Here is a 26,520-nt window from a genome sequence, read left to right on the forward strand (position 1 = left end):
ACTCACTCAGTTCTTTCCACCACTGACTCTTCTATCTGCTTCATCCAACTCTTTCCGTCTCACTTTCTTCTTTCCACCTCACCATTCTCTCTCCAGCTCTCCTTCCTCTCTAACAGCCTCATCCTCCTCTCTCTACCTGCTATGCCTCTCTCTGCCTCCCCTCCTCTCTCTGTCGCCTACTTCTTGTCCCACTCACCCTAATTCCTGTCTGTCCACTTCTGCCCCTTTCCCTGCCTTCTGCCCTCTCTCTGTGCCTCCCACCCCTCTCTCTCGATATCTCTGCTCGCTCTTTTTTCCACCACCCAATCTCTAACACCTCCCTTTCATCTCACGCTGTCCTCTCTGCCTCCCATTCATTGATGTATCCCTGCTCTCTCTTCCTTATCTGTCCTCGGTCACACCTCTCTCCAACTCCCCTCTTCTTTCCAAATCCACCTCCTTTCCAACTCCTCTAGCCTTTCTCTCGCTACCTTATCCTTATTTTCTTCTTCCATCGACTCTGCAATCACTTTAATATGACACAACACCAAACACTGATATGAAAAATGAAAACAACACTCACATGAACGCACAACAGAAACACATGAGTTAAGCATGCAGTGCTGCTGCATGTGCCGTACGTAGCTCATGCCTGGTTTTGTCTTCCGCTGCTGTACCGCTTCTGTGCATATACTGTTTCTGTTCTCAGTGCTCAATTTGAGCCGGTGGTTTCCGGTGCTCGGCACTGGCGCTTAATTTTTGGCACCAGTACGTATAAAACCCCCACATGGAGATGCTGTCTGTCTAATTTTAAATTGAGCACAACAGTTGTTTAATGTTTATGTATACATTGAAAATTACTAATACCAGCCAGGCAAGCAATTCTTATAGCTTTGGGAGGCCTGGAAAAGTCAAAATTGTCACCCTTGTTGAAGTGTCATGGTTAGTAGTTGTTATTGCCAGTGCAGGCAGGGGCAGTGTGTGGTGCAGGCTGCAGGAGCCTTCTGAGGGGAACCCTGGCACTTATTTGTTTACAAATTAAGCACTGCCTGTTCTGTGATTGGCGGAGAGTATCCCTACGCGTTGCCACCTAAGTTCAGCATGCTCTAACAGTGCAGCACTGCTGTCACCATCTGCATATCTCTACCGTTTATTTGTGTCCAGGAAACTTACACTTCTGCTGTATCTGTGTTGTGTGTTTGTAAAGGTTAGTAAAAATCTTTAATCTGTATAATAGCCAAAGCGAATGGCATTTGCTCACATGAATGTGCTACCTTGTGTCCTTCACCAACCACAACCAACCTTGAAAAAGCATTGTTTTATACCGAACATGATCCTCCATTATTAGTTTAATAGTCTACTTATTTATAGGAATTTCATTTTTGAACATTGTGATAATGCAGTACATTATGTATCTCAGGTGATAAACGACTTCCTCTACCATAATGCAATTGCAAAACAATGCATAAAATGCAGCGATATCCATCCATCCTGGGTAGTAGGGGAGTTTTATTGCATTTAATTGAATTTGAATTTGAAGAATGACATATGCTCAACAAAAACACATGGCATCAACATGTACTGCTGCCTTTGACAAACTCCCACTACAAATAGTTTAGAAATCTGCTTCTGCATCTGTTAACACATATGGTTTACAGGCAATGCTTTCATCCAGGCACTGACAAAGGATTCAGGAATTAAAAAGCAGAGCAGTTATGACTTATTAATATGAAGATAATGATACTTGACTTGGCACCCATTAATTTACCTTTGTTCTTCAAGACATTTGAAAGCTGTACAATAGTTTTGTTCTTTTGTATAACCATGTTTTATGAGTATGCTTGTGGTACTTCACTGTAGGAATAATAATAATATGCCAGGAATTAAAATGTCAATGTATGAATTTCACCAATTTTCTTTTACAACTTCCACCAATGTAATCCCATACTTTAGTGTAAATGCACTTCCCCTCAAGTTGGGTAAACAAAAGATTGAACAAGAGATGTACACCAACTCACCAAGATCTCCCTGGCAGATATCGGTTCTTGAGGCCCCTCCAAGAATGAACTCAGGGTTGCTGACAATTTGCTGGGAAAACAAAACCAAATTAAAAGAGATGTGAATATCAGTGGCAATGTTATCCCACCTTCCTTCCAGTCTGAACTTGGAGTTGTAAGGCTAGACATGAGAAAATCACCTTGGACTCTGTGTCTGTGTTTGCATTTGTGTGTGTGTGCTTTTGTGTTAGTACTTAAGATATAAAATCACTTTTCAGCATTTTTAGGTTTCGCCTAGCAGAGGTTGCAAACGAGCTACAGTGAGCTTACAGAGCCAACCCATTGCCAACAATTGGTTGGCTTTACTGTCACTCTTATTTGCTTCCTTCCTATTCAATAGCTTGCCTTTCTCTTTTTGTGTTTGGACCTCCCCTGGAGCATAACATCATTTTGATTGGCTGAATTGTGTCCTGCCACTGCTTGTATTCAAGGAACTATGTTTTTCTTATTCATTAAGCACTCCATGAGACGGCATGTGTTTTCTGTCTTCTTCCTCGTGCGCTGCTCCACACCTCAGTTAGCCTGCCCCCACGCAATATTGTCCCCACTAAGCATGGGCGAATTTTGCGAATCTCGGGTTCGCGAATTTTGCGGATTTGCGAACTCGCAATCCGCAAAATCCGCGAATTCTCGCGAATTTGCGGATTTTTTTGTGTTTGCGCGGGTTTCTGCCAGTTCGCGAGGGTTTTGTACACTTTCGCAAATTGCGAACTTACCTGTCGGGTCGCAAGGTTCGCGAACTTGTTGTTTCTACGTGTCCAGCCTGTTTGGGACACTCTTCTTCATCACTGCCACTCTCTGTCACCACTGCCACTCTCTGACTACTCATGCCACCCTCTGGCCCACCCATGCCACCCTCTGTTTCATCACAGCACCCTCTGGTTGTCCAGTCAGTGTACATTATTGTGGCAACGCAAGCACACCTTCCCTGCCTCAAGTGACCTGAATTAATTTGGGGCTGATTAATCTGTCACAGAATATTTTTTTAGCTGGCACCTGCTTCCTTAGTGCTTCCTGATTAGTGATCTTTTGTACTTGCTAAGTGCTTTCATTGTTGCAAAATTAGTTACAACACCTGCCCTGCCCCAACTGACAATAATGAATTAGGGGCTGATTAATGGATTTGAACTTCCAGCCTGGCTCCTGCTTGTCTCCCTTAGCTGTAATTCAGGACCTTTGTGGCATATGTGTAACTATTCTGAGGTTCAGAGCAGGGTCACATAATAGTTGCAACTGGCAACTGAACTCTGGAGGGGCCCCTCAGGAAGCACTACAGGAAATGGCTACTAATGATGAGCCTGAACTTTTGAACCTGGTAAGTAGTTTCAGTTTTGCTAAGATCGTATTTCTGCAATTTTGCACTTATTCGCGGGGCGCGAAGTTGTACTGGGAAGCCGCGAACTCACGCGAACAGTGCGAGCAGTGCGAGCAAAATCCGCTGCTCGCGGATTTGCGGATTTTGCGGGAGATTCGCGAATCTCGCGGATTGCGAATTTACCGAAAATCCGCAAAATCCGCGAGCGAAACGGATTTTCCACCCATGCTTAGTCCCCACCCCTCCCAGCTTATCTGTAAAACACAGCAAAAGGAATATTTTTGCTGGGATATGGATAAAAAGCAGACTTTAAAGGTTGTTCTGATTTTATCTCCTACATTCCACATATATTTCATGGAAGCACAAGCTTTGTCTCATGAGGTCTTTTAGGGTGCTGGGAGATGGGCCATTTACTGGCATCTGAGGCAGGTGATGTATTGAGCTTGACACCGCTTCCGGAGGCCCTTCAATTCACTATTACAGAGAACAAAATGGCTGAATCCTGTGGAAAGTAAGATGGACCATAGCAAGCATTTTCCCTTTACATTCTGAAACTTTCCTATTCTTTTTAACTTCTGTTCAGATTTTCCTGAGTGAAAAGTATTTAAAAAATAAACCATGTCATTTATAAAGATTGAAAAACTGAAATCAGTGTACAGTTTTGAGGTACCGTAAGTTATGTGTTTGCTTTTATCCAGTATTTTGATGTTTTCTTCTTTTTTAAATAATACTTTATAGACAAACATTGGCAAAGCAAATAGCTCAGCTCTCGTATTATAAACGTGAGACGTATTGGCTTTGCCTTTGCTTGTTCATTTTGCTCTGCTTTGCAGAGCAAATTTGGTTTCAGATAGAAGTAACAATCAAGAACTACCATTTGTCTCTTAATGTTTCAGGGATAAACTGAAGGAGGGAGGCTGGGTGCTGTAATTTGCACCAAGAGTGGTTATTCACACTAACCCTCACTGGCCACGCCCCTTCTCAAGACTATCATAAAGCGGGCAATGGGTTCAAGGTCTCGCTACTCCCCAGGCCCATCCCCCTGCTGGTACCTTCCTCACAAATGGTGAGATTTTGTTTGAGATTGGCAGGTCTGCAGTTGTATTTACGGGATCTTATTACCTATACTAATCCACCACTAATCCATTTTGGGTTCCAGAGTAGCGTGCTACTCACCGAAAAGCGTTTCAACACCTTGTCAAGGGTAGTAGGTACTATATAAATACAATTACAACCCCACCATCATTTGGGTAGACAGTAGTACCAGTACTCATGTTACTATGCATGCTACTGATGGTTTAGAATTTAAACGGCTCCGGCTGTGTTCATTTTACTTTTTCATTTTTATTTACGAGTTTGTAAAATGCTTGAACTACAATTTGAAGACTCTCAGGGCTGGGACAGTGGGAGGTGGGGGACTGTAGAGGACGAGACAGTGCTCCGCTACATAGGCAATTATGATATCACATCAGAATCTAACAGGCAAATTCATATTTGAATGTCTCTCTAGGTGGAACGCCATAAGGGAAGAAAACATACAATTCATTATCCATTCTTGGGTGTCTGACTGTAGCAAAGGGAAATGTTGTTGGAGGTAGCTTTTGCACTCCAACATTCATTTCAGGTCATGTTATCAAAACCGAGGTTCATTTTTCACTGAGCGCCCCAAAGGTGCCCATAATCCCTTGTCTTGTAATTATCTATATTCCTGGATTTCATTCAAATAGTCTTCTACTTGGGCATTGACCTAGAAGGCCCACATTGCAAGATGTCTGAGATCCCTGGGCAGCTATTGGTGTAGTAGAGCCCTAAGCCTCTAGACACTTAAAAAGTGTGTAGTTGGACCAACCTAGGATCTGATTTCCAGTTCCTGCTTGAGCCCCCACCTTTTTTCCAGCTTTCTTTGAGCTTTTGGAGGATGTTGCTGGCTTTGGAGATGTTGCTCTAAAGTTGCTATCTGTAAATACTGTATTCTTGTTTGAGTGAGTTTTGGGTTCTTGTGCACAAATAACCTTAACTGAGGAAATGGTAAGTTTCCCCTCACTCACTTTTGATCCTGAGGTGTTGCTGGGTTTCTGCTTTAACCAGGACATAGTGTTCTCCTTTCAGGCTCAAAAATCTGAATAAATCCTTTCTGAAAGTGAGAATGTCAGATTGACCTACTCCACACGACCTACGCCATACATCCTATACCAATTCGCTGATTACCTAATTGTGACCATTTGGTCAGGCAATAGAACACCCACTCTAAGTAGAGGGATTCGTCCGGCCATTGCATGGTATGTGATCTGGCACATGTAAAGATTAGGTTGACTGTAGCGGGTAAATCTAGAGAGCGCCTTGTGTCCTTATGGACTGACTTCAAAGGTGCAGCAGTTTTCATACATTTGTCAGTCAGCCACTTGGCTTTCAACTCTTACTTTGTAACACTCTATAGCCTGAATATGGGTTCTCTCTGTTTGATTTTTGCATGTAAGTTCTACGTTTAGAATCTGAGTAAACCGATAGTTTTCTGTGGAATAACATATGTGCATGCAGCATAACTCTCGGCTCTGTATAATGTATGAGCAAAAGTGGCCCTGTGTGCTATTAACATCCTCATTTTATGCACTCATTCAGTATGCTGTTTCATACAGAGCTAGAAGTTAAGTTGTCTACACCACAAAGTACCAGAATCCTTAGCCTCAGCTGTAAGGACTTTGATGAGGAAGAGGAGCAAGAGGTGACAATGACCGAGTCCCTGCAGGTGACCTGCTAATCTTTCTCGTCACATTTGCAATTACACCTTTCAATGATGTGGGTTTATGCTTGGGTATATGTTCTGAGGTCTGACCCCAATTAGGTACCGTCCTATGGGGTGGAGTAGGAAGAAACACTCCAGAAATATTTGGAGGGAAGGGGGGCTGTGAAAAAGAGTGTTACTTTTACTCGAGTAACTAAGATGTCGGCTCCCACGGGTAGATCTGTTTTAGGGGTAAAGCCTGCGATGAGGAAGAGTAGGAATCAGTGTAAAAATTCAGTCCATTAGGGGATATACTGACAGCACCTATAAGAACACTTACAAGTGAGGAACTAAATGAGCTTCAGTGTGCCAATAAGGACCACAAGGAGGTCCTCAGGCCATTACCCAATATCCTCTTCAGTATACAAAGTACTAGCTGTTCTTTATACTGAATTGCTTGAATAGTTGTTCTTGTTGAGCACTTATACCATATGCAGAGCTCCTTTATTAGACACTTTGTTATCACTTACTCTCTTTGTGATCTTAGGCAACTTTCACTTGACAATGTTGTAATCATTGTGTCTCCCTTGTAGGTGAACTTGAGGTGGTTCACCTGGGTCCATTTGTTAGCATAGGTGTTTTTGGACATTTAGTGAACTGCTGTGGCAAAAATTCCAGTTGATTCCAGACCTATCTTGAAACTGGTTGTTTGCCTTTAGTGGTGATGCTTGATTGTATTTGCTATTTTGAGTCTCCAACATATTTTCCATTGTATCCAATGGAAATAAGAATATGTGAGTCCAAAAACGATATGCCTACTGGATTCAGTCGGAACCTTTTGTAACTCAATCACTCGATGATGAAGCATGTCACTAAGTGAGAGTTTGTTTAAGAAAAAGGTATTTCCCCCATATTCAGTGGGCCCACCCTAGATGACTAGAGATTGACTCTCTTTTGAATGTGACACTGTGTACGAGGAGGATGAGTCACGACCTCCGTTTCCCTCTCTCTTCCATCTCTTGATTTTGACATTTTGTAACTTGTCAACTGGAATTTACGCCAAGAAATGTATACACTTCATAATATGAAAGGGTTGGCCTAGTCTTCCTCTCAACATGAACATTTTCATTTAATTAGAAAATGGCAAAGTGTTTTCAGTCACTTGGAACTCATACTATACTTTTAATCAATGTTATAGTTTGAGCACTTCCTAGTTGTACTGTTATCCTTTCCACTGGATATCAACAGTCCCTCTCAGATGGAGACATGGACATACCTCTGAACACACTCCCATTTGGAGGATTTTACTTTCCCAGGCTCACTTTCACGCTTCAAACAAGTCAAATGCCACCCACAGACCTCAATGCTATCACCATCCCTGCAAATCTTCCTCGTCCTCCAAAAATGTTTCATCTCAACAGATTTCAATGGACTCCCACTCGAAGCTACCTTCCTTGGAGATTCAAAAGGTTGGTTGAGAGGCGTATTTGTAAGTGCGATATTTTGATTTACAGAACATATACTACTATTAAAAGCACAGGGGCGCAGAAAATGAACAACGCAACCCAAACTGGATTCATTGTGAACCAAGATCAGAAAGGTCAAATTAACACTGATATTTTGAGGTTGCGTCCTATGAGAGGCCACTACGTTCAAGAAAATATTTCAACACATGCTATGATCCTAGGAAGTGAGCAAAAGTGGACTGTAGGACACGTTCTGCCAAATCCTCTGAAATTAGTAATTCTCCTAATACCCGCCATTTTAGTGCATGGCTGCGGACCTTGATCAAGCAGTGCTTTTTTGGCATAAGAATCAAGACGTGATGCTCAGCGAAAAGCGTAGAAAGTTTTAAGGGAACAGACCTCCTAGTAATAGACACCTCAGGTGTGCCTTAGGCCCCCACAGACATGCAGGGGTTAGGATAAAAACATTAATCCAGACAAAGGTAAGAATCAAAACCGAGCATGCAGAAAAACAGCTTTTCCAAGCTGGTTTGGCTGCCTCGTGAACACTTTGCTGAGCTGCATTCCTCCAAGTTCGGCTTCGTTCTCTCCCAGAATAGAGCAGAGGCCGGGTCTCTGAGTCATGCAAACAAAACCGGTTTTGTGGGAACGTGAAAGAATGCAGCTGTTGGGTAAAGGCACAATAAGGTAAAATGTTGTCTCTGGTATTTGTAGTGCTGTGAGAACTGCCAGATTCCTTCACGATATTGGTATGTGTGCAGGGAAACATCATGAGATCCGAGATTCAGTTAGGAAGCTTTGTATAGCTTTGTGCAAAGACTCAGCACCAAAAGGAAAATATAAAATGATATGGGATCAAATACACCAAGGAAACAAAGTCATTAGCTCTCATGGCAAAACGTAGCTCATAAATATTTGTCCCGAGTCACACATATATTTTGCTATGAACAGGGTGACTTATTCTTGTATTAACCTTAATTCACTCCTGAATTCCAGGAGTAAGCCAGGAATGCTCTTAGCTTACTTCTGTACTTTAGAAGCATGCAAAGAATAATACAAGAATAGGTCAAAGAAATTTTTTTGTGAATTGGACCCACTGACTTAAGGAAAAATTGAGGAGAAATTCGCACTACGAAAAGTGTTAAATGGAAAAGGATGCAGTGAAAGTGGCTGACATGATGAAAACAGCCAGAATTACATCTTCACGCAGATCATCTGCCTTGACAACAGAAAGGCAAGGTGAAAGAAATATGGCAACTTCTTTTTTGGCAGTTAACTAAACAATTTATACACACAAGGGAGGCTACGAGGAGATTTAAAGGACCTGCTCAAAAAGAGCCCACGGGTCCTACTGGTAAATGTCCTGGGTGCGTGAAATGTGCTTACCATGCTTGAAGGGGGATCCCTTTTAAAGGACGGTTCCCTTCACACACCAAAGGTGTCATGCTTCATCATAGGGGTGCCTCCTCGCGTCAAGAACCAAGTCGTGACGCGGGCTACAACCCCCTTGCTATGAGGGAGGAGCTCAGGGATGTTTTTTATGAGAGGATGGTCCTAAAACCCTACGTGAGCTTGGTGTGTTTGAGGTAAGATGCAATGCTAAGTGAATGGTGGTTATAACTGTCTAAAAGGTTAGTTAAGACACACTTTATTCTACTACCCTGTGCCAGGATTAAAAACAAATAGCTTGTAATGTAGCCGCCGACATTAGAGACAGCTGCATACGAAAACGATCGAAATGTTTCGGCCTGTGGACCTATAAAAGTGTCATGGCCTTCATCAGGATCAAAGTAAAGCTACTGCAGAGATGGTGAGTGTGTGAAACAACAAACCTGCACAAGGTAGTAGAACAAAGTTTGTCTTAACTAACCTTGTAGGCAAACCTCTCATAAAAAAACACCCCTCAGCTCCTCCCTCATAGAGAGGAGGTTGTAGCAGCTGCACTGCCATGCATATTACGAGTTTCCCCACCACCAGCCTTTTCATGGAGGTGAGTCCACCATGAAAAGTCTGGCAGTGGGGCAACAAGGGGGGCCCTACAGGGCTCCCTGTTGTCCCTGTGCATGAAGGTTCCCCCATGTGAATGCACCCCTGTTCATGCACGGCATGGACTCCTCAGTCCATACTGTGCAGGAACATCCAGTAGCAGGGCAGTTATAAGGCTCACTATGAGCCTTTAAAATGCACTGCAGCAGGACCGCCAAGCCTCCCGCCCGCCAGACACTGAAAATACTTGTAAAGTGGTGGGTGGGGGGGGTGGCGGTCGAGTTTGGCGGTCCTAGAGCAGGGCACAAGCATGGTGGCCCACCCCTGGACTGCCAAACTCGAAATCAGGCCCTAAGAAATGCTGTCAAGTATCCCTTAAACGTGCTGTGTGATTAAAGTGAAAAGACTGCATTTTTTATAACAAAGGCATTATAAAATAAGTGGTTTTCTGTTGAGTACATAGGCAGTAACAATTTAACAAACACTGTTTTTGTTCATCACTATAATCTTATTGATTGCAAGAGGCAATTACAATGTATTATGAACTTCAGGGTTTCCTAGAGCAATGGTTCATTTCCACTCCTTTTATGCTACGTAAAAGCTACTGCCCAATGTATTCTTTTAGATGAGCCATCTGTTCTAGTTATGTAAATCCTTTAGGATGTACGTTAGATAACATCCTAATCTGCAGAGTAAGGAGGAGAATGCCTTCCACTCAATCTCTGGGAAAATGGTTGGAGTTCTGGAATGTTATGTACACGTTTCCCTCACCTAATGGCTGAATAATTACTTCGGAAATGCTCCTACTAGAAAGTAGCTTAAGCTGTTTGGTCTGGTGGAGATAAGCAGGTGACAACATGCAGGGAAGACGATTTTCTTTCATCACCAAACTGGCTCGAGGGCACTTCAACAGCCTCATCACACAGAGAGAGGCGATGACACAAGCCACTAGTCGGTGCAAATACAACTGGCAAATGCAAGTAAGTGTATAATGCTAGCCCACCCCACTCTTTTTCCCTTGTATCCCATCCTATTTACTACCCAGATGCCTCTCCTCTCTCTCCTTAGAAGCTGGTCACTGTTTTATGCTCAGGTTCTAGCTCATATTAAGTTCGTTTTGGTTACCGAGTAGCACCTTATTTATTTATTTATTTATTTATTTATAAGTTTTATATAGTGCTAGCTAGACCAGAAGGTGTTATAGCGCTTTACATATAATACAAAGTCTTATGAATGAAGTACATGCATAAATACAGATAAAGAAAGTCGTTGGGCTGACAAGGTAGTTACAGTAAAGAAAAACCAAAGGGGATGATAGGCGGAGCGTTGACAATACAAACACTCACCCCCAGTCAACTGATCTGGGTTTAATCCATCACCGTTCTTTAGCTCACTCCGCCACCCCAGTTCAGACATGGCCATATGGAAATCAGCCTGACCCTGTGCCTCATGGGAACAGTCCAGCCCGAACTGCCAAGCCATGTCTTCCCTGGACTGGAATCAAGCTTCCCAGGACCGGTTTCTGGAATTACAGGATGCAGAAATAGGAGCATCGTGAGCTAAAAGAGTACCAGACATAGTAGACAGCTGAAACAAAAATGTACCGCTGCGCCAGGTCAAGTCCGAATGCCCTTGAGGTTCGGGCAACAACTCCTGTGGATTGTACCCCGGCTCCTACAGGGTAGACCCCAAAGAATCACCATTGTGTCTGTGGTATTCATTGATTTCTGCTTCAGCCTCTTCCCATTATATGGTCCTCTAACATTTTCGGTAATAGAGCTATTTGTATTCAATGGAAATCATCCCGATCTACTAATATTATTAGAGTTGCAATAGTGACCATATCAACAAGATTACACCAGTGGCCACCATATACAAGGTTACCACCAGTGATGACCTCAGTGCATAACGCACAGTTCCCAACACTAATGTAAAAAAATGCATTGTCACTGTGGAATGCCTCTACATGGGTAATACATAACAGCCACGGTGCTGCCCCCCTGGCACCAAGTTAATAATATTAGTAATAAATTGTCCCAAAGCTGCATGATTTATCACACAAATATCAGCTTTAAATATATTTTGGCAATGCAGCCATTTTTTTTTACAAGCAGCAGCTTATGAGTTCTGAAACTACACAAATTTGTGTTTTAAATATACACTTCTCAATTGTGTCAAACATATATTAATTTAAGAAAGAAAAAGTTGATCATTTATTATGTTGTTCTGTATACGGCGGAGCTACTTTGGAAGTTGGAGAGCTACCCGTAACTCATGAGCTACTCTGCTCGTTGGAGAAACCCGTCACGGATGCAGTAATGTGGAGTCTTAAGTTGTCCTTGGTCTGGCACCATCTGTTTCAGGGTAGACCTCTGATACCCACAGCTGTGGTGTCTGTGGCACGCCCAATGTCCACATCCACCACTATTGTACACGTAGACCATAGATATATGGTTTAAAATTAGATCCGACCTAACCAGTTGTAAATGCATACCGTGGTTGGTCTTGGGTCGTATCATTTCCACTTCTGGGTGGACCCCCTTTGACTTGCTTCTGAAGGCTCATGTCATTTCTGCTCACGGGCCCACGCGAGGTTCCGATACTGGTCTCGTTCAACCAAAAGCCCTCAGGGAGTCAGCATTGGCTATAACTAACTGGTGTATTTTTAGTACGTGCAAAAGTGATTATCACATCTTTCTTCTTCATGCTGCTACCACAAGCTTGCTGCACCAAGTCTTAGGCACATTTTTGTAAATCACAATACTTCAAACATAAAACCACCTGCTTACTCAACCACCCAGACAGCACTTTGAGTAATAGTAAAAGTGGGAGAAAGTGCAATCCCCAAATTATACATTGCAATACAATGCAAGACAAGAGGTGCTGCTTGTTAATGGGCTAACAAAGGGCGGTGTCAGTACAGTAGAAAATGCAGCACAATGTCGAAAGACTTCCCCAGCTACTGCAAATACAGTTAAAACTAGGATGGTTTAACTAAAGAAAAAATTTTGACAGACAGCCCTTGGAGAAAATCAAATAAATAAATCTATCTATCTATCTATCTATCTATCTATCTATCTATCTATCTATCTATCTATCTATCTATCTATCTATCTATTTATCTATCGATCCATCTCTCAGCTAGACAAGTATCGACATGTACATTATGAACCCAAGCTTTCCTGATAAAAAATATTGTTGTTATCATCATCCGACTTTGACCCACAGCAAAACAAAGAAATGGGGAAAGATAGGAAAGCAGAGATAACAAGAGACAACAGGAATGATAAGGAAGTTAAAGGAGTGAGACAAAGAGCGCAGGTTGGTGGAAGAGAGGAGCGGGAGGAGGAGTCATGACTGAGTAGCCTTTATTTGGAAATCCTCAGGTTTGACAGCAAGGGCGATTGTCTCAGAAAAAACGTTGGGCCCCACCTTATTTTTTCCACAAATAAAAGCGCTGATGCATGTGTCATGAACTTTGACAGCAATTGAGTTTTAGTTACACACAAGAACTGGTTTTGCGGCACATTTGCTCACGGGGACAGCCCCTTCTCGGCCTCTTTGGGAATAATAGCCATTGGCGCACACCTAAGGGTGTAATCTTTGCCTCATTTCATCTTGTAGTCGTAAAACCACGGGTGTGTCGAGAATGCAGATATGTAAGGTGGATGCTTGTGTTGAGTGACAACTCAGACCAACGCCCATAGCCTCCAGCATGCAGCAGCGAACCTGCGACCCGACACTATTGTCACGCTTGCCCAAAAAAACAGAAAAGGGCAGAGCTGCACCAGTATTTACATTCCGGAATGCCCGAATAAGAATGAGAGGAGGGCTAAATAGTGGCGACGTGGTTTAACTGCAGTGCTATCCCGACGTCGAAGATGCAGAAGGCAGTGACGTAACGCAAAATGATGACCCCCCCTCCTCAGGACATGGAGAGGAACCTTTGCTCTCCTATATCTCACAGATATTTGTTGGTCTTGGGCAGAACGAGTGACCCCTTGAGGGGTTTAAATCCCCCCCCCCCCTCCTTCCTAATACCCCTCCACGAAACGGCAAGAACATGTGTTTAAGGCCAAGGCAGGAACTTGGTGCATGCTAGTGTTAGTTCGCACACACACATTTTTTCATCAATTTAATATTCAAATGCGTATAAAGTATTAGGTGTTAAGCACCCTGAGTGAAGGCACTGAGGAAAAAAACGTCTGGGATTGTAATGCATGCTGTGGGTCACTCCACGTGGCCAACAGTTGTGAGCTGCTGGTCTTGGATGAAGGGGGTGCTGTAGCCGGGTCCCTCTCCGCGCATTCGAATATGGCACAGCTAATTCGGGTGGGATGTGGGCCTAGGGCAGGAGCTGCTCAAACACCAGACCTTGTTTCCTCATGCTCGTGCGCAAGGCCAAAAACGATGCACAGCTGGCTTGGAAAGGGCTGGGCCCAGAACCTGGCTGCAGGCCAGCCCCACTGCTCAGAAGCCACTGCTCAGGGTCAAAGTCCATGCAAAGACGGAGTGGTAGGGATGTGAGAGAATGCAACTCTGGCTAAGAGCCACGTGCTGCTGGAGTGAGTGAGATGGGGCTGTGTGCAGTTTATCATTCACTACAAATCTTTATTAAAAAGTTATGTTTACGTTCTCTCATAATAAATTAGCATATCCTTTTAAAGCCCTCAGAAATTCAAAACTACAGTTTGAGTCATTCTTTGGGTACAGTGAAAGCCCTAAAACCCACTGAAATTCCCCAAGGATGGAATACAGCGTATAATAGATTTTCCGCCCCAGCGAGATACAGTGGAACATGTTACATGGTCATGAAAAGTTTGGTGGGCACGGGCCAGGAAAACGTTACACTGGTCATGTCCCTGGCTGTGGTGTACATGCAAGGGTCTATCTGACTCCAGCCTAGTTGCAGAAAAAAACGATGGATTTTGGCCCTGACCTCTGTACTGGGGGTGAATGTATGAGATTGTTCTGCATTCTGTCCATCAATTTTTCTTTTTGCATACCTACAGAAAAGGCAGACAAAAGGAAGGCCCTTGAGACTTATGTTTAGAAATATAATACACCACTTAGGACAGTCCTGCTCGTGCCCGTTGCAGTGCAGAAACTCTTGTTGGTATAGATGAACGCTAGTCACCATCACTACTCGCACTACTAAGTGCGGACCTGAATGATCACATTAATGTTTCATACAATGTCCCACCTAAAATACGTTGCAGAAGTCTACCTTTACTGCAAGACGCGGATGATACAACATTATTAGACTAAAGAGCAACCGGGCTACAAGGATCTTTGACTAGCCTGGCGGAGTATTGCAAAATCAACAAGCTTAGCATCAATACGGCCAAAAGCAAGATCTAGGTTTTTGGTAAAGAAAAATCAGTAATAGGGCCTGGTTTGTAGATGGCCAGAAAGTGGAGAGTGTACCAGTATCTGGGAGTCTAGCTAAACGTACCTCGCCGCCTAACAGCTCAGATTGAGGCCCTGGCAGCAATATCGAATGCCCTCACTTTTGCTTTCCAGCACCTGCTCAAGAATCTGCCAGACCGGGATCTTGCAGCCGTCTACAAAATCATTGAGTGCAAACTCATGGCCATGCTCACTTATGGGTTTTTTGTGTACCCCAATCGCGTCTTTAGCTGGATGGACTGGTCGCATTTCCAGGGCTACAGGCGTTTACTCAAGTTACCAGCACAAATTCGCCTCGAGATCAACCTGGTCCGCCAAGAATATGCACTGAATGCAAGTGTTCTTTGCATCTGCGTCGAATTGTCAACAGCAGTGACGGGGTCTCCAGAGCAACTTTTATGGGATATCATCAAGGCTACCTCCTCAGACCTACATATGTTCCATTATACATCTACTGAACAGCCCGCCGCGAAGGGTCTCCTGTGAAATGCTTTCCCTACAAAAAACCTCTCACAACTTCTGCTGAAACAAGCTGGGCTACTTTGAGCCCTTGAGGGCCCACAAAGCATCCACTTGAAAAGCAAACCTCATTCAACAGCCATCCTCAGTGAACCTAAAATTCTTCTGGATATATCTATCCTGCCCCACAAATTACAGCATTGAGGTCCAACTCTTGCGCCTGCGGTTAGGTGTGATCCATCTTAAGGTTTACTAGTATGGACAGACAACAAGGACCCAAGAGGTTTTCTGTAGGGCCAGCAGTGCTACAAAGTAACCCCTGCTTTACATGCTCTGTCTTTGTCCACTCCTGTCCCTCACAGTGTCTTTGCCTTTTCCCCATCTTCAGACAACTCAATGTAAGGGTCTGCAAGGAGGCTGTCGTAGAATACCTAAAAGGGGAATCAAGCCAACTAGCAGCAAGATTCATAAAATTTAGAACAACTGCTTCATTACTGGTGAGGAATGCGACAACAGGATGCTAGCCAGCCCCCAACCTGCCATCTCTCATCATGACTCGAAGAGGACAGTGCTTTATGAGCAGGTTTCTGGATTCTTTTTTGTATTCACACACTAGATCTAAGGAGAGATCCACCACTTGAGCCCATATCTTGCAGCTGCCTCTTTTTCTTCACGTCTTCATCTGTTTTTGAACCTTCACTGCGGCATAATTAGGCTCGCCATTAAAAATAATTTGCTTTGAAAATCTTGTATGGGGGTTCAGGTCAGACCCTGGTAAGCACTAGCTCTTTAAACCTGGGAGTCTGGTGTGTTGCGTCATTTCTCAGGGTCTAATTTGTCTGAGGTCCTTGGATTGCATTTTTAACTGAACTACTGGATTTTCGCTATTTTGATTTGATGACTGTTATATGCGATTATAGAGTTTGTTTTTATTATGAATTAAATTTGCATATGTTTGATGCATGTTTGTTCCACAGTCTTATCAATGTATATTTTGCAATGATTTTAATTAATCGTGCAAACTAAAATAAACTCTTTGAATCTTCTAAGCGCTAGAATCCAACAGTGCTCAACTTCATCTCATATATAGTAATTTTAACAAAGTACACTGATCTCACAAACCTGTGCTTCAAATACTTATCGGGGTGATGAATGATGGCTGCCATTCCCTATCTGAGATGAAGGGACTCTGGTAACTGTTTCGGCACTCTTAAACCAGTAACAAGAACAAAGAGCACCCAGAAGGTTTGAACAACATTGTACTGCTGAGGATGCTGATGAGAGTGCAGCGTGAAAGCCTTTCTCTCTGTTCATCTAAAAAAGCATTCACTGCTGTAGTCCATTTATTCAAGCCTGTCTCTTTCATGCACTGATGTCTTTAGTGATGCTCTGGTTACTTACTGGTAATCTTCATTACTCCGAGTATAGTCTTCCTAGCCACGGTAATTACTGAGGCTTGGCAGAGGAACAGGAAGTGGGGTGGATGGGTCATGCATCCTCTTATGGTAGGTTAGGGGTGAAGGAGGTCACTACATAGGTAATGATATAATGCACACAAAGTCAGTCTGTCAACATTTTATGATATTCATCTGCATAGACAACGTATGCATCTGGGTGGCCCCTACAGAGTATCGAGTCCTGTTTTGCTGCCAATTTAATCTCTCAAGTCCACTGACTATAAAATATGTCTCTGAGGCCACAGCCACTCTGCCTAAGCCTTTCCTACTAACCATTGTTTTTTTCTGTCCAACATTTTAATTTGTTTGTTTTTAAGTCTGCAAACAGTGACATTCACCCCCAGTCACAGATCTGGGTTTAATCCATCGTTAATTTGCTCACCACGCCACCCCAGTTCAGACATGGCCATATGCAAATCAGCCTTGACCCTGTGCCTCATGGGAACAGTCCAGCCCGAACTGCCAAGCCATGTCTTCCCTGGACCGGAATCAAGCATCCTAGGACCAGTTTCTGGCTATCAGCCGTCATCAGCCAGGATAGCTTGACTCCAATGGCGTAGTGAGCACGGGACCCACGTCTGGGCATACCCTTCCCGCATAGGGCGAACAGCAAAACCCACAAGATGATGGACGGAATGTTGCACATTGGCAAAACATTCACCCCCAGTCACAGATCTGGGTTTAATCCATTGTTATTTTGCTCACCACACCACCCAGTTCAGACATGGTCATATGAAAATCAGCCTTGACCCTGTGCCTCATGGGAACAGTCCATTAACAGTTCGGGGGCACACAAAAGACATTGGGTCACCCCACTGTCAGTCCATTTACCACTGTTACCTCCCATACTGTTTGTAGTTTCGCAGTTAGTTTATAGTTTGTTACAAACAATTGTATATTTCACGAAAAAAAAATGCTTCCTATTCTTGTCCTTTCCTCTGATTTTCTTTCATCCAAGCTCTCCCCTCCTTCGCTCACCCTCTCCCCCATTTAATCATTCACACTACTGACAAGGAAAGGCTCAAACAGATTATCTATGGACTAATGTTTTATTGTAATTAGATGCTTTAGGTCAACCAACCTTAGTCTGACAAATATTCTCTATTGAAATCATAGATTCCATATTTTCAATTCTCTTCTTCATCTGCTAACAGATGCTGGTCATTAACAAGATGCTAATTTGAAATATTGTATCAGTTTTTATGTTAAAAAATCAATAAAAACATATTTAAAAAAGGAGGGTGTGTGACTTTAGTGCCAGTGCAAGATGGCGGCGTTGTTCTGAGCTCCAGTACGGATATGGAGCTTTTTTGCTTTTTGTGGCCTCTTCCTTGCCTTAACTGCTCACGATGGATGCAGTCCACAGATCCTTATCTTCTGCGGTGAGTCCTCAACCTGTTCTGCACTATGGAGGTGCATTCTGTGTCCCATGTGCCGCGGCGGTGATTCTCCTCATATAGACGCAAGGGCCCACCATTTTAGGTTGCGCCACTTACGTTTGAAATTATTTTCTTTTCTTTTTGAATTTTTCAAGTTCTTCCTCATTTTGGCTGGTAACTTGCATCATTGGGACAAATACCTATAAGGTATAATCCTCGGACCCGGTATTGCAGCAGTGATTTTGTTGCCTCTGTGTGTTGATGTTTCTTCAGTGAAGCAATATCTCCTCAAACACATCGGCACATGAATGACTATGTTTATTTATAGCCTGAGTCTGCTTCTTTAATGTGCTTATTGTTGGGAAACCAGTGTGGTCCTACTCTATGATCCCTACTAGTTAACAAGTACAGCAGCCCCAGAGAATGTAGGTTTTGTGACCGGCTTTTTCTGAATAACCCTTTATATATGCTTCTTCACTGAGTTGTTTGGGCGAATATTTTCCTCTTTGGTGCATGGGCCGGGTTCGTCCTTTTAAAAAAAACTTACGTGGTGTTCGACTTACTATTTCAAGATGGCCAGCGTTTTGCATACAACCTCCAAACCGCCATCAGCCATCATGCAGCAACTTAAGATAAAGCACCCACGCTATCTGCGCTCATATAGGGATAATTGGAAGATGTTCCCAATGGACTTCGCTATGGGGCACGACACATGCAGCATGCGCATGAGTAGTACTGTCTTACTCCCACCTCGGTCTGGCTTACTGCTGTATTTCCCAGCGTGAGGAATACTTAGTCAAGGAAAAATGCTGTGACCCCCAAACCCTGTTACTATGCGTTTACTCACGGTATAGGAAGTTCCCAGGCTTGAAGTGGTGCCCGGAGGCGCCCTCCGTCTTCCTGTCGGTCAATCTGGGGGTGCGTTGATCCTCGCCCCGGCTTCCTTTAATCTCTGTGTCCGACACAACTTCCTCCTCGATCACTAGTGCTTTTATAGCAGTAAGACGTTCACTAGCGTCTAAGCGCTGCACTCTCTAGTTCAAAGATCACTAGTCAGTGGTGCTTGTGGTGATTGGGATGGGGCGCTAGGACCTCATTCTGTAGCTAAGTAAATGATACACGGACACAGTAAATGGGGATAGGTAATGGGCCCAGAGCACGTGCGCTCGCCCCTTTATTGGCCAGTGTCACATGACTTGTGACGCCTGGTGGTGGGTGGGTGTTAGGTGTATTGTTACACTAGAACTGAGACACTAGACCGTGTCTTACGTTACTACATCCCTCCCAACCTTAGTTAAGAAAATTACCCTAACTAAAGTCCAACCTGTGAGGAAAAATACAGTTCATTCAAAACCCATAATTTAATCACGACGACTCCCATGTAGTCTTCTCCACTGCTGGTTACGTTGATTGCCGGCAATGGTGTTTCTTCTTGCCTTGGCAGACTTGCAGCTCGTGGGTGGAATGTACAGTCTCTCTCGCTCTGTTTCGCTTCCTGTGAACGTGTAGAAGTATAAATATATTGAGTCCCAAGTGAGTTACTTTTCGCGGGACCGTCCTGGTCAAAGTGCTTGGTTCAAACTGGTGTCTGTTCCTGACGGGACCTTCAGCTGCAGGTTATCCCTCTCACGGATGCCCCTCTCTCGTGGGTGTCCCCTCTCACTGGACGACCCGGAGGCCCTTCTGCCAGGCTTCCACTGGACCGGTGTGCATGCCGCCTTGCCTCTTCAAACATGTTGAAGGACGTCGCTACGGGTCATCTTCTCCGTGTCCGAGTTCCACCTGAAAGGGTGTTGTTGGCACTGGTTCAGTCGTGTGCGACCTTCGGTCTTCCAGGATCTTCAGCGTGAGCTTCAACAGTCCATCTCTCGTTGTGGGACCCGCTGCCACCGGTGTCCCTGAGGCCTCTGCCCCTGGATTTCCGCGGCCCTTATGTCCGTTCCATCCCAGAGGTGGGTGTTGCCAACAGACCGGCATGCTCGCTTCTGTCCTTCCTGGATGACTGTCTGGTTCGCACGTGGATGCTTGCTTCCAGTGTTGTTACTTGTAACCCGGTCGTGCGTGTGGACTGTCGTGCACCTCTCACATACTCCTCGGTGTTTCCCCTTTTGAGTGTCGTAGCGTCTTGGTCCACACTCCTCTTTGCTCTCTTCTATCCTCTTATCTTCCTGTCGTCGTGCTGCTTAGACTTCTTCTCCTTTTCTCTTTGATGGTGGCAGACGTGCCAACCAGACCTCTTCTCCTTTCTTCTTCTTTGGTGGCGTCGTGCCACTCAGACCTCCTCTCCTTTTCACAACGCGGTCTGGTCACCTTGCTATCTTCCTCTTCCTGGCCAGACTTCTCCAGGCAGCGTGCACTCCGCCTGCTTCCACCCGGACTTGTCCAGGTTCACGGACACTATCTCTTCTCATCTGTGACTGGACCGGGCGTTGCGATCTTCTCTCTCTCTTTAGACGTTACATGTTGAATGGTGGTTGTTGTAGTTCGTTAGTCGCTGATCGTGGACTGTGTCTTGATGTTCGAACTTCTTGGACCTCTTGCCGGTCCACTCTGCCGAGGCTGGCAGGCTATCTTCGGTCCTCTTGCGGGATACTTGCTGTTTTGCGGTTTGTTGACCCTTGCTTCGGCTTCTTGGGTGCGTCACGTCGTGTGACCGTTTGAACTCATCGTGCGACCGTCTGAGGGGTCGGCTCTGTGGGGCGACCATCGGGGTGGTCTTCAGCGTGAGTCCTCACGCTTTTCTGTCTTCTGTTTGATCGCTGTTTGTTCCATTCCGGTGCTGGAGCGTTGGCGCGCTTTTCTCCGCGCTCTTCCTGTGCTGCGTTTCTGTGCGGAGGGTTACGTCACCACTCCTTGCTTCCTGTGCAGGTCGTTCCCGTTACGTCACAGGTGTACTTGCTTTTCTTCTGGGACCCTGGAGCAGTGTTGGCGATCGTCGCGCTTCCTCCCTGTGTCGCACTTGCCTGGTGGGGAGTCTTGGGACCTCTGTCTCTTCCCGTGGTGGTGGTGCTGCAGTTTCTTCCCTGCGGTCGCAGCGACAACCTGTGGCCATCAGGTGCCACTCTGCTGGCAGTTGGTCTCTGCTTGTCCCCTGTGCGTCAGGTGGTCTGCGCCTCTGCTCTGTCTCCTGCTCCTGGTCACTGCGTGAATACTGACCGCTGCGTTCTCCTTCAGGCGTGGAGTTCCTTCACTCCTCGCACTTTCCTGCGCAGCGCAGTGCTGTGCTGTCCTGGTACATGTCACTTGTTGGCTGCAGCAGCTACCACTGTGCTGCACTATTGTCTTTCAGGCACCCTGCTGCCTGCTAGCTCGTGTCACTTTATGATGGCATGTAGTCTTTGCTGCTATAGTCTTTTTACTCTCTGGGCTGCCCGCTTCTGTCTCTGCGAGGTGGGCACTCGCACGCACTGCTGTCGGCCCCTTTTGCCTCGCGGGTGGGCATTTCTTGGCAGTGCTAGCGGGCGGCCTCCATGACGTCTCCTCCGGCCACGGCAGCGGGTGGGCTCCGCTTGCAATAATCGGCGCCCCGCAACTCTCAGCACTCTGGAGGGGCAAAGTTCACCTTCTAGCGGGTAGGCTCTGCTTTCCTTTTCCAGGGACCGGCAGCTCCCCACACGCTGCGGGCTCATTCCCCCACCGCCGCAGCAGCTTCAGTTACACGCTGCGCGGCGGGGGTCGCTGCAGGCAGGCCGCGGGTGTGCTCCGCTGGTCCTGCTGTACAGTATGTTTATTTCGGGGAGCTCTGGCCATGCTGGTGGGCTCTGCTTAGTTCACAGTCAAAAGGGGGGGGGTCGCTTCAGGCTCACGCGGCCCCCCGAGGCTCCTCCAGTGCCCCGGCTTACCTCCGGCTTGCGGGCCACTCGGGCCTCACTTTATTGGCGGCCGACGCGGGTGGGCTCCGATCGGTCCGCTCTTCGCTGGGGCATAGTTGCGGCCGGTGCAGGTGGGCTCTGTCCGGTCCGCTTCTTCTTCCTGGGGGCACTAGTCAGTGGCCGCCGACGCGGGTGGGCTTCGGTCGGCTCGCTGTACCTTCGGCGCTGGGGCACATACTCAGCCGACGGGCCTGTTCGACCACGCGGGTGGGCTCCGCGCGGTCACCTGCCGGTGGGACTCAGCTGGGCTTGATAGGTGCGGAGTGAGCTCCCGGTCACCTCATCCTGAACATATCGGCCCGGGGCTCAGCACACGCCCTGCGGGCGCCAATCCTGCGGGGGACGGGGGGGCGACATCGCCCTGCAGCTCTCTCCTCTTCCCCCACGATTTTTCATGTAGCTGTGGCACGCTGGGCACAGCTCCGCCTCGTCGCCATTGTGGTGATTGGGGTGGGGCGCTAGGCCCTCATTCTGTAGCTAAGTAAATGATACACGGACACAGTGAATGGGGATAGGTAATGGGCCCAGAGCACGTGCGCTCGGCCCCTTTATTGGCCAGTGTCACATGACCTGTGACGCCTGGTGGTGGGTGTTAGGTGTATTGTTACACTAGAACTGAGACACTAGACCGTGTCTTACGTTACTACAGTGCTCACGTCATTGATATCAGAAGGATAAATTGCTCAGTTGGCCCTGCTGGGATTGTATCATTCAACTCTGATTACACCCAGACCTTCGCTGTGGCCGCATAAGGGACTGGCCACTTGTCACTTTGTACCGTCCTGTCCTAACACATCTTAAAAACATCACTTTGCCCTTTCCGATTGCGCCCTTTTACTTCGCCTCCTATTCGGGTTTAACGCCCATGTTCTCGTGACAGCTTTTGTTCCCTCCCTCCTTTCTGAGCTCGTACCTACCCTCGCTCCCTCAGTGCATAATTTTGAAAAAAAAAGTGCAGGGGTCCAAACTTTTGCTACTGAATTTGTCGCCCTGTAGCTGAATCCCAGCGCTGCAATGCCGCGGCTGACCTGTCTGGCACCGTATGCCTCTTTCTCCCAGCTCTCTACACTTTCTGTTCAACTCACTCTTACAGACCCGTTTTCATCTCTGCCTTCTCGCTTTGCCACTGTTTCCAAACCAGATTGTGAAAAATAAATTCCAGGGCCGTGCAACCACCGGTACAAGTTAAGCACTGCTTATCACGCTCCCTCCTCTCTATGGTCTCAGAGGCACGAAAACACACAGGTAATGAAGATTAGGAGGTATCCGTCATGCACAAGGAAGAGTGCCGACGAAACATGTCATTAAAAAGAATCCCGATTTAAAAACCCATAGCTCCTAACAGATCTCCATGCAGCTGGGCCACTCAGGGCAGAGGTCCACGTCCGTCACCATGCCGGGGATTTTTACAGCCCTACCCCATGAAAAAAGTTGTGATCTTGTCTGAAGAAGAAATATTGGCTAAGCCAGTAGATCCAACATTGGCAATCTAGTGCTATTTGAGTCAGTTGTCAGAGCTGGCGATGTGCACGCTCACGGCGACGTCTCTGCGCACGCCACAGCCCCATGATGATGGTGACGTCAGTGGACGGCTGCTGCACGCGGGACTTCCTGCGCCTCCAGCGCCTTGTTGCACCATGTATTGGTTACAGAGAGTCTGTTATTCGTAATACACTGATGGAGAAAGAGTGACATCTGGCCGGAGCAGAGACGTGGGCATGATTCGAAGTAGGCGAGAATAGGGAAGCGTTCTAGCCACTGGCACTGAATAGTGATATCGCGGGGTTGAATGTACACGGGATGAGCTAGATACTTCCTATTCCAAGTATTCCACATTGGAAAGAGGCAAAACAGGCATAGCCGGTATTTAGCTGCCGAAATCCTCATGCGTCACTTTTTACCAGGCCTTTTCCCTGGATTTACTTAGATAAATCGTTAGTTAAAAACAGTATGAGTGCAATAAATACCACGCGCATGCGCATCCATGCGCAACCGGCTAACTGTGTGAGGGTTCAAGTGCTCGGGATGGCAGCTTAAGACTTTTACACGCATCAACGCTCTGGCTTTGATCCTTATTAAATATAGCCTGGAAAAGCCTGTGCCCAAGGTCTCAGTGGCCATTCTTTCCCCAGTCGGCTGCTGTGACCCGGCGCTGCCCCACGGACCCCATTCCAGGCACGGCCTCCTGCAGGGTGGGCTGATTGCCAGGGCTGAGTTTGGTTTCCAGTCCAGCCCTGCTTGTGGCTGCACCTATTAGTTACCTGCAGTTATTTTCTGCATTTAGGTCCCAAGGATACACATTACACTTCAAGAATGATACACGTCTTTTTCACCACTGACCACCTGTGTTCACTCCATTCTGAAAGCAGGTAGTGCAAAGGAGCAAAGGTCACGCTGGAATACTGTGATTCAATAAGGAATGTCAGGAAACATCCAAAGGAAACTCACCCTCCAAGAACACCGTTTGTCACAGTCTGATTTATTCAGCATCCCGTTACATCCAAAGTCCAAACTTAGGTTTGAAGAGGCATCATCAGAGGGCAGAACTGCAAACGAGGACGAACCCTCGCTGCAGACCACCTCTGAAACACCAGAAGTAAAAGCACAAGAGAGTGAGCCTAGCTTATAGTACATGATGTTATCCGCAAGCCTAATGGCTTTGTTTACGAGTACTGGAACATTTTCAACATAAAGTGCACATTCACAAGCAAGAGTTTCTTGGCCTTATGTAACAAACGCTCCCATTAATTATTAAAAAAATTAAAAGCCATTGTTATTTGTAATATCAATATATCTAAGTAACGTAAATACAACACATATTGCATTACAAATGCTACAGGTGTCACATTTGCGAAAGTTAAAACTATTGGCATTGTAAATAACAAAGCTATTAATTTAGCTATTTTCAAAACCAATACATAAATAAAAAATGTGTAATTTACAATACCAATAGCTCAAACATTCCTAATGCGAGACCAATTGCATTGCAAATCCTTGTTAGATTACCAGTTGGCTGTGTCTCCACAGAACTGGACATAGCTTCTTCTCTTTGTAAGTTGTTTGACATTTGACCCGCATCAAAAGCCCTGTTCCAAAAGTTCAATAGTTTCTGGACCCCTTGACCCAGAAGTGACGTCATCAATGACTCGACTCAGGACTAGCATATTATTTTAATGCTATACAATAGTGTACTGTATTGATATGTGCCTTTTATGGCAATGATTGGCTGAAAAAAGATTCTTTGAATTGAATTGACTCCTGACTCAGATGCCCTAACCCGATAGTGATGTCACTCTGCCTCCTCAGCAAGAAGTGATGTCACTATAGCATCCCATTCTCCTTCCTGTCCACCACCCTGGTTTCACCCAGCCCACCCAGAATAGTCTTAACTTGACTTAATTTTAGAGATGCAACTTTTTAGAGCCTGGTCAGGGTAACATCAATGTTGGGTATTTAGAATGATTTATTATGTATGACTGAATGCTCACAGAACCAATGTAGATTAAATTAGACACAGTGCCATAACAGTTGGGAAAAGATGCCCCTGTTCGAACAAGGGTGACAGGTGAGTTCCCCAGGACAGAATCTTTGCTCCATCACTCTTAGATATTTATATGCAGCCATTGTTGCTAATAATGAGAGACTCTGGCCTAAACCTACACAATATGCCGATGATCCTCAATTGCGTCAAAAACATCAAATATTCACAACACAGAAACACTAAAAAGCACCTTCTCCCTATGAAACTCAAAAAATACAAATTGTCGAAAGTTTACACCCATCTCTCCTGATCCCTCTGAACTTCACTAGCTTTTCCGCAGTTCCTGTGTCAGCAGTCAAATCACTGGGATTCACCATTGATCCCACCCTTACATTTACCCTAAACACTAACACAACTTTCCACCTACATTTACTGAACAAAACAAGTCACCTCATCCGTCCTGAATATCTGGAGACAACATTACAGGCACTTGTGATACTGTTTGATATTCAGTAGCGTGAGTCTAGCAGAGTTCTACAAATACACCTGGCCCAAAACAAAGCTGTCTTTCACTCAGCTGGGAGATTTGTACGTACTAAAAGACATTGACTGCAACACCCCGTTTCTCCATGACCTTCATTGGATCCCTCTGCAAGCAATGATATGCTTTAAGCTGTGTACTAATCCTGGCGGTCATACACAAAAATCGTTCACCTAATTTTGCCAAATACCTGACCCAATCCCAAATAGCATCAGTCTTACAAATGATGCTCTTTAGGTTACTTTCTTAAGTCTTTGCTTTGGTATAAACTCTACAGGCTATAAATGTATGATTTATTTTATTTTACAGAGTTTTATATAGTGCGAACTTGACCGAATCGGGTATCAGAGCGCTTTACATAGCACCAGTTGCATCACACGAGGACCCATTCATTTTT

At 45.4% G+C, this 26,520-nt stretch overlaps 1 protein-coding gene across 1 annotated transcript in view; it reads right to left on the minus strand.

Moving 5' to 3' along the window:
• CAPN9 (calpain 9) overlaps nucleotides 1-26,520 on the minus strand; it is a 301,607-nt gene that overhangs the window by 232,886 nt on the left and 42,201 nt on the right. The window contains exon 2 of the mRNA XM_086927144.1: nucleotides 1,998-2,067. Within this exon, the coding sequence (XP_086783270.1) occupies nucleotides 1,998-2,067 (70 nt within the window). The remainder of the gene's footprint in view (nucleotides 1-1,997; nucleotides 2,068-26,520) is intronic.

The sequence above is a fragment of the Lissotriton vulgaris genome, chromosome 6, assembly GCF_964263255.1.
Source record: "Lissotriton vulgaris chromosome 6, aLisVul1.2, whole genome shotgun sequence".
NCBI classification, from domain to species: Eukaryota; Metazoa; Chordata; class Amphibia; order Caudata; family Salamandridae; genus Lissotriton; species Lissotriton vulgaris.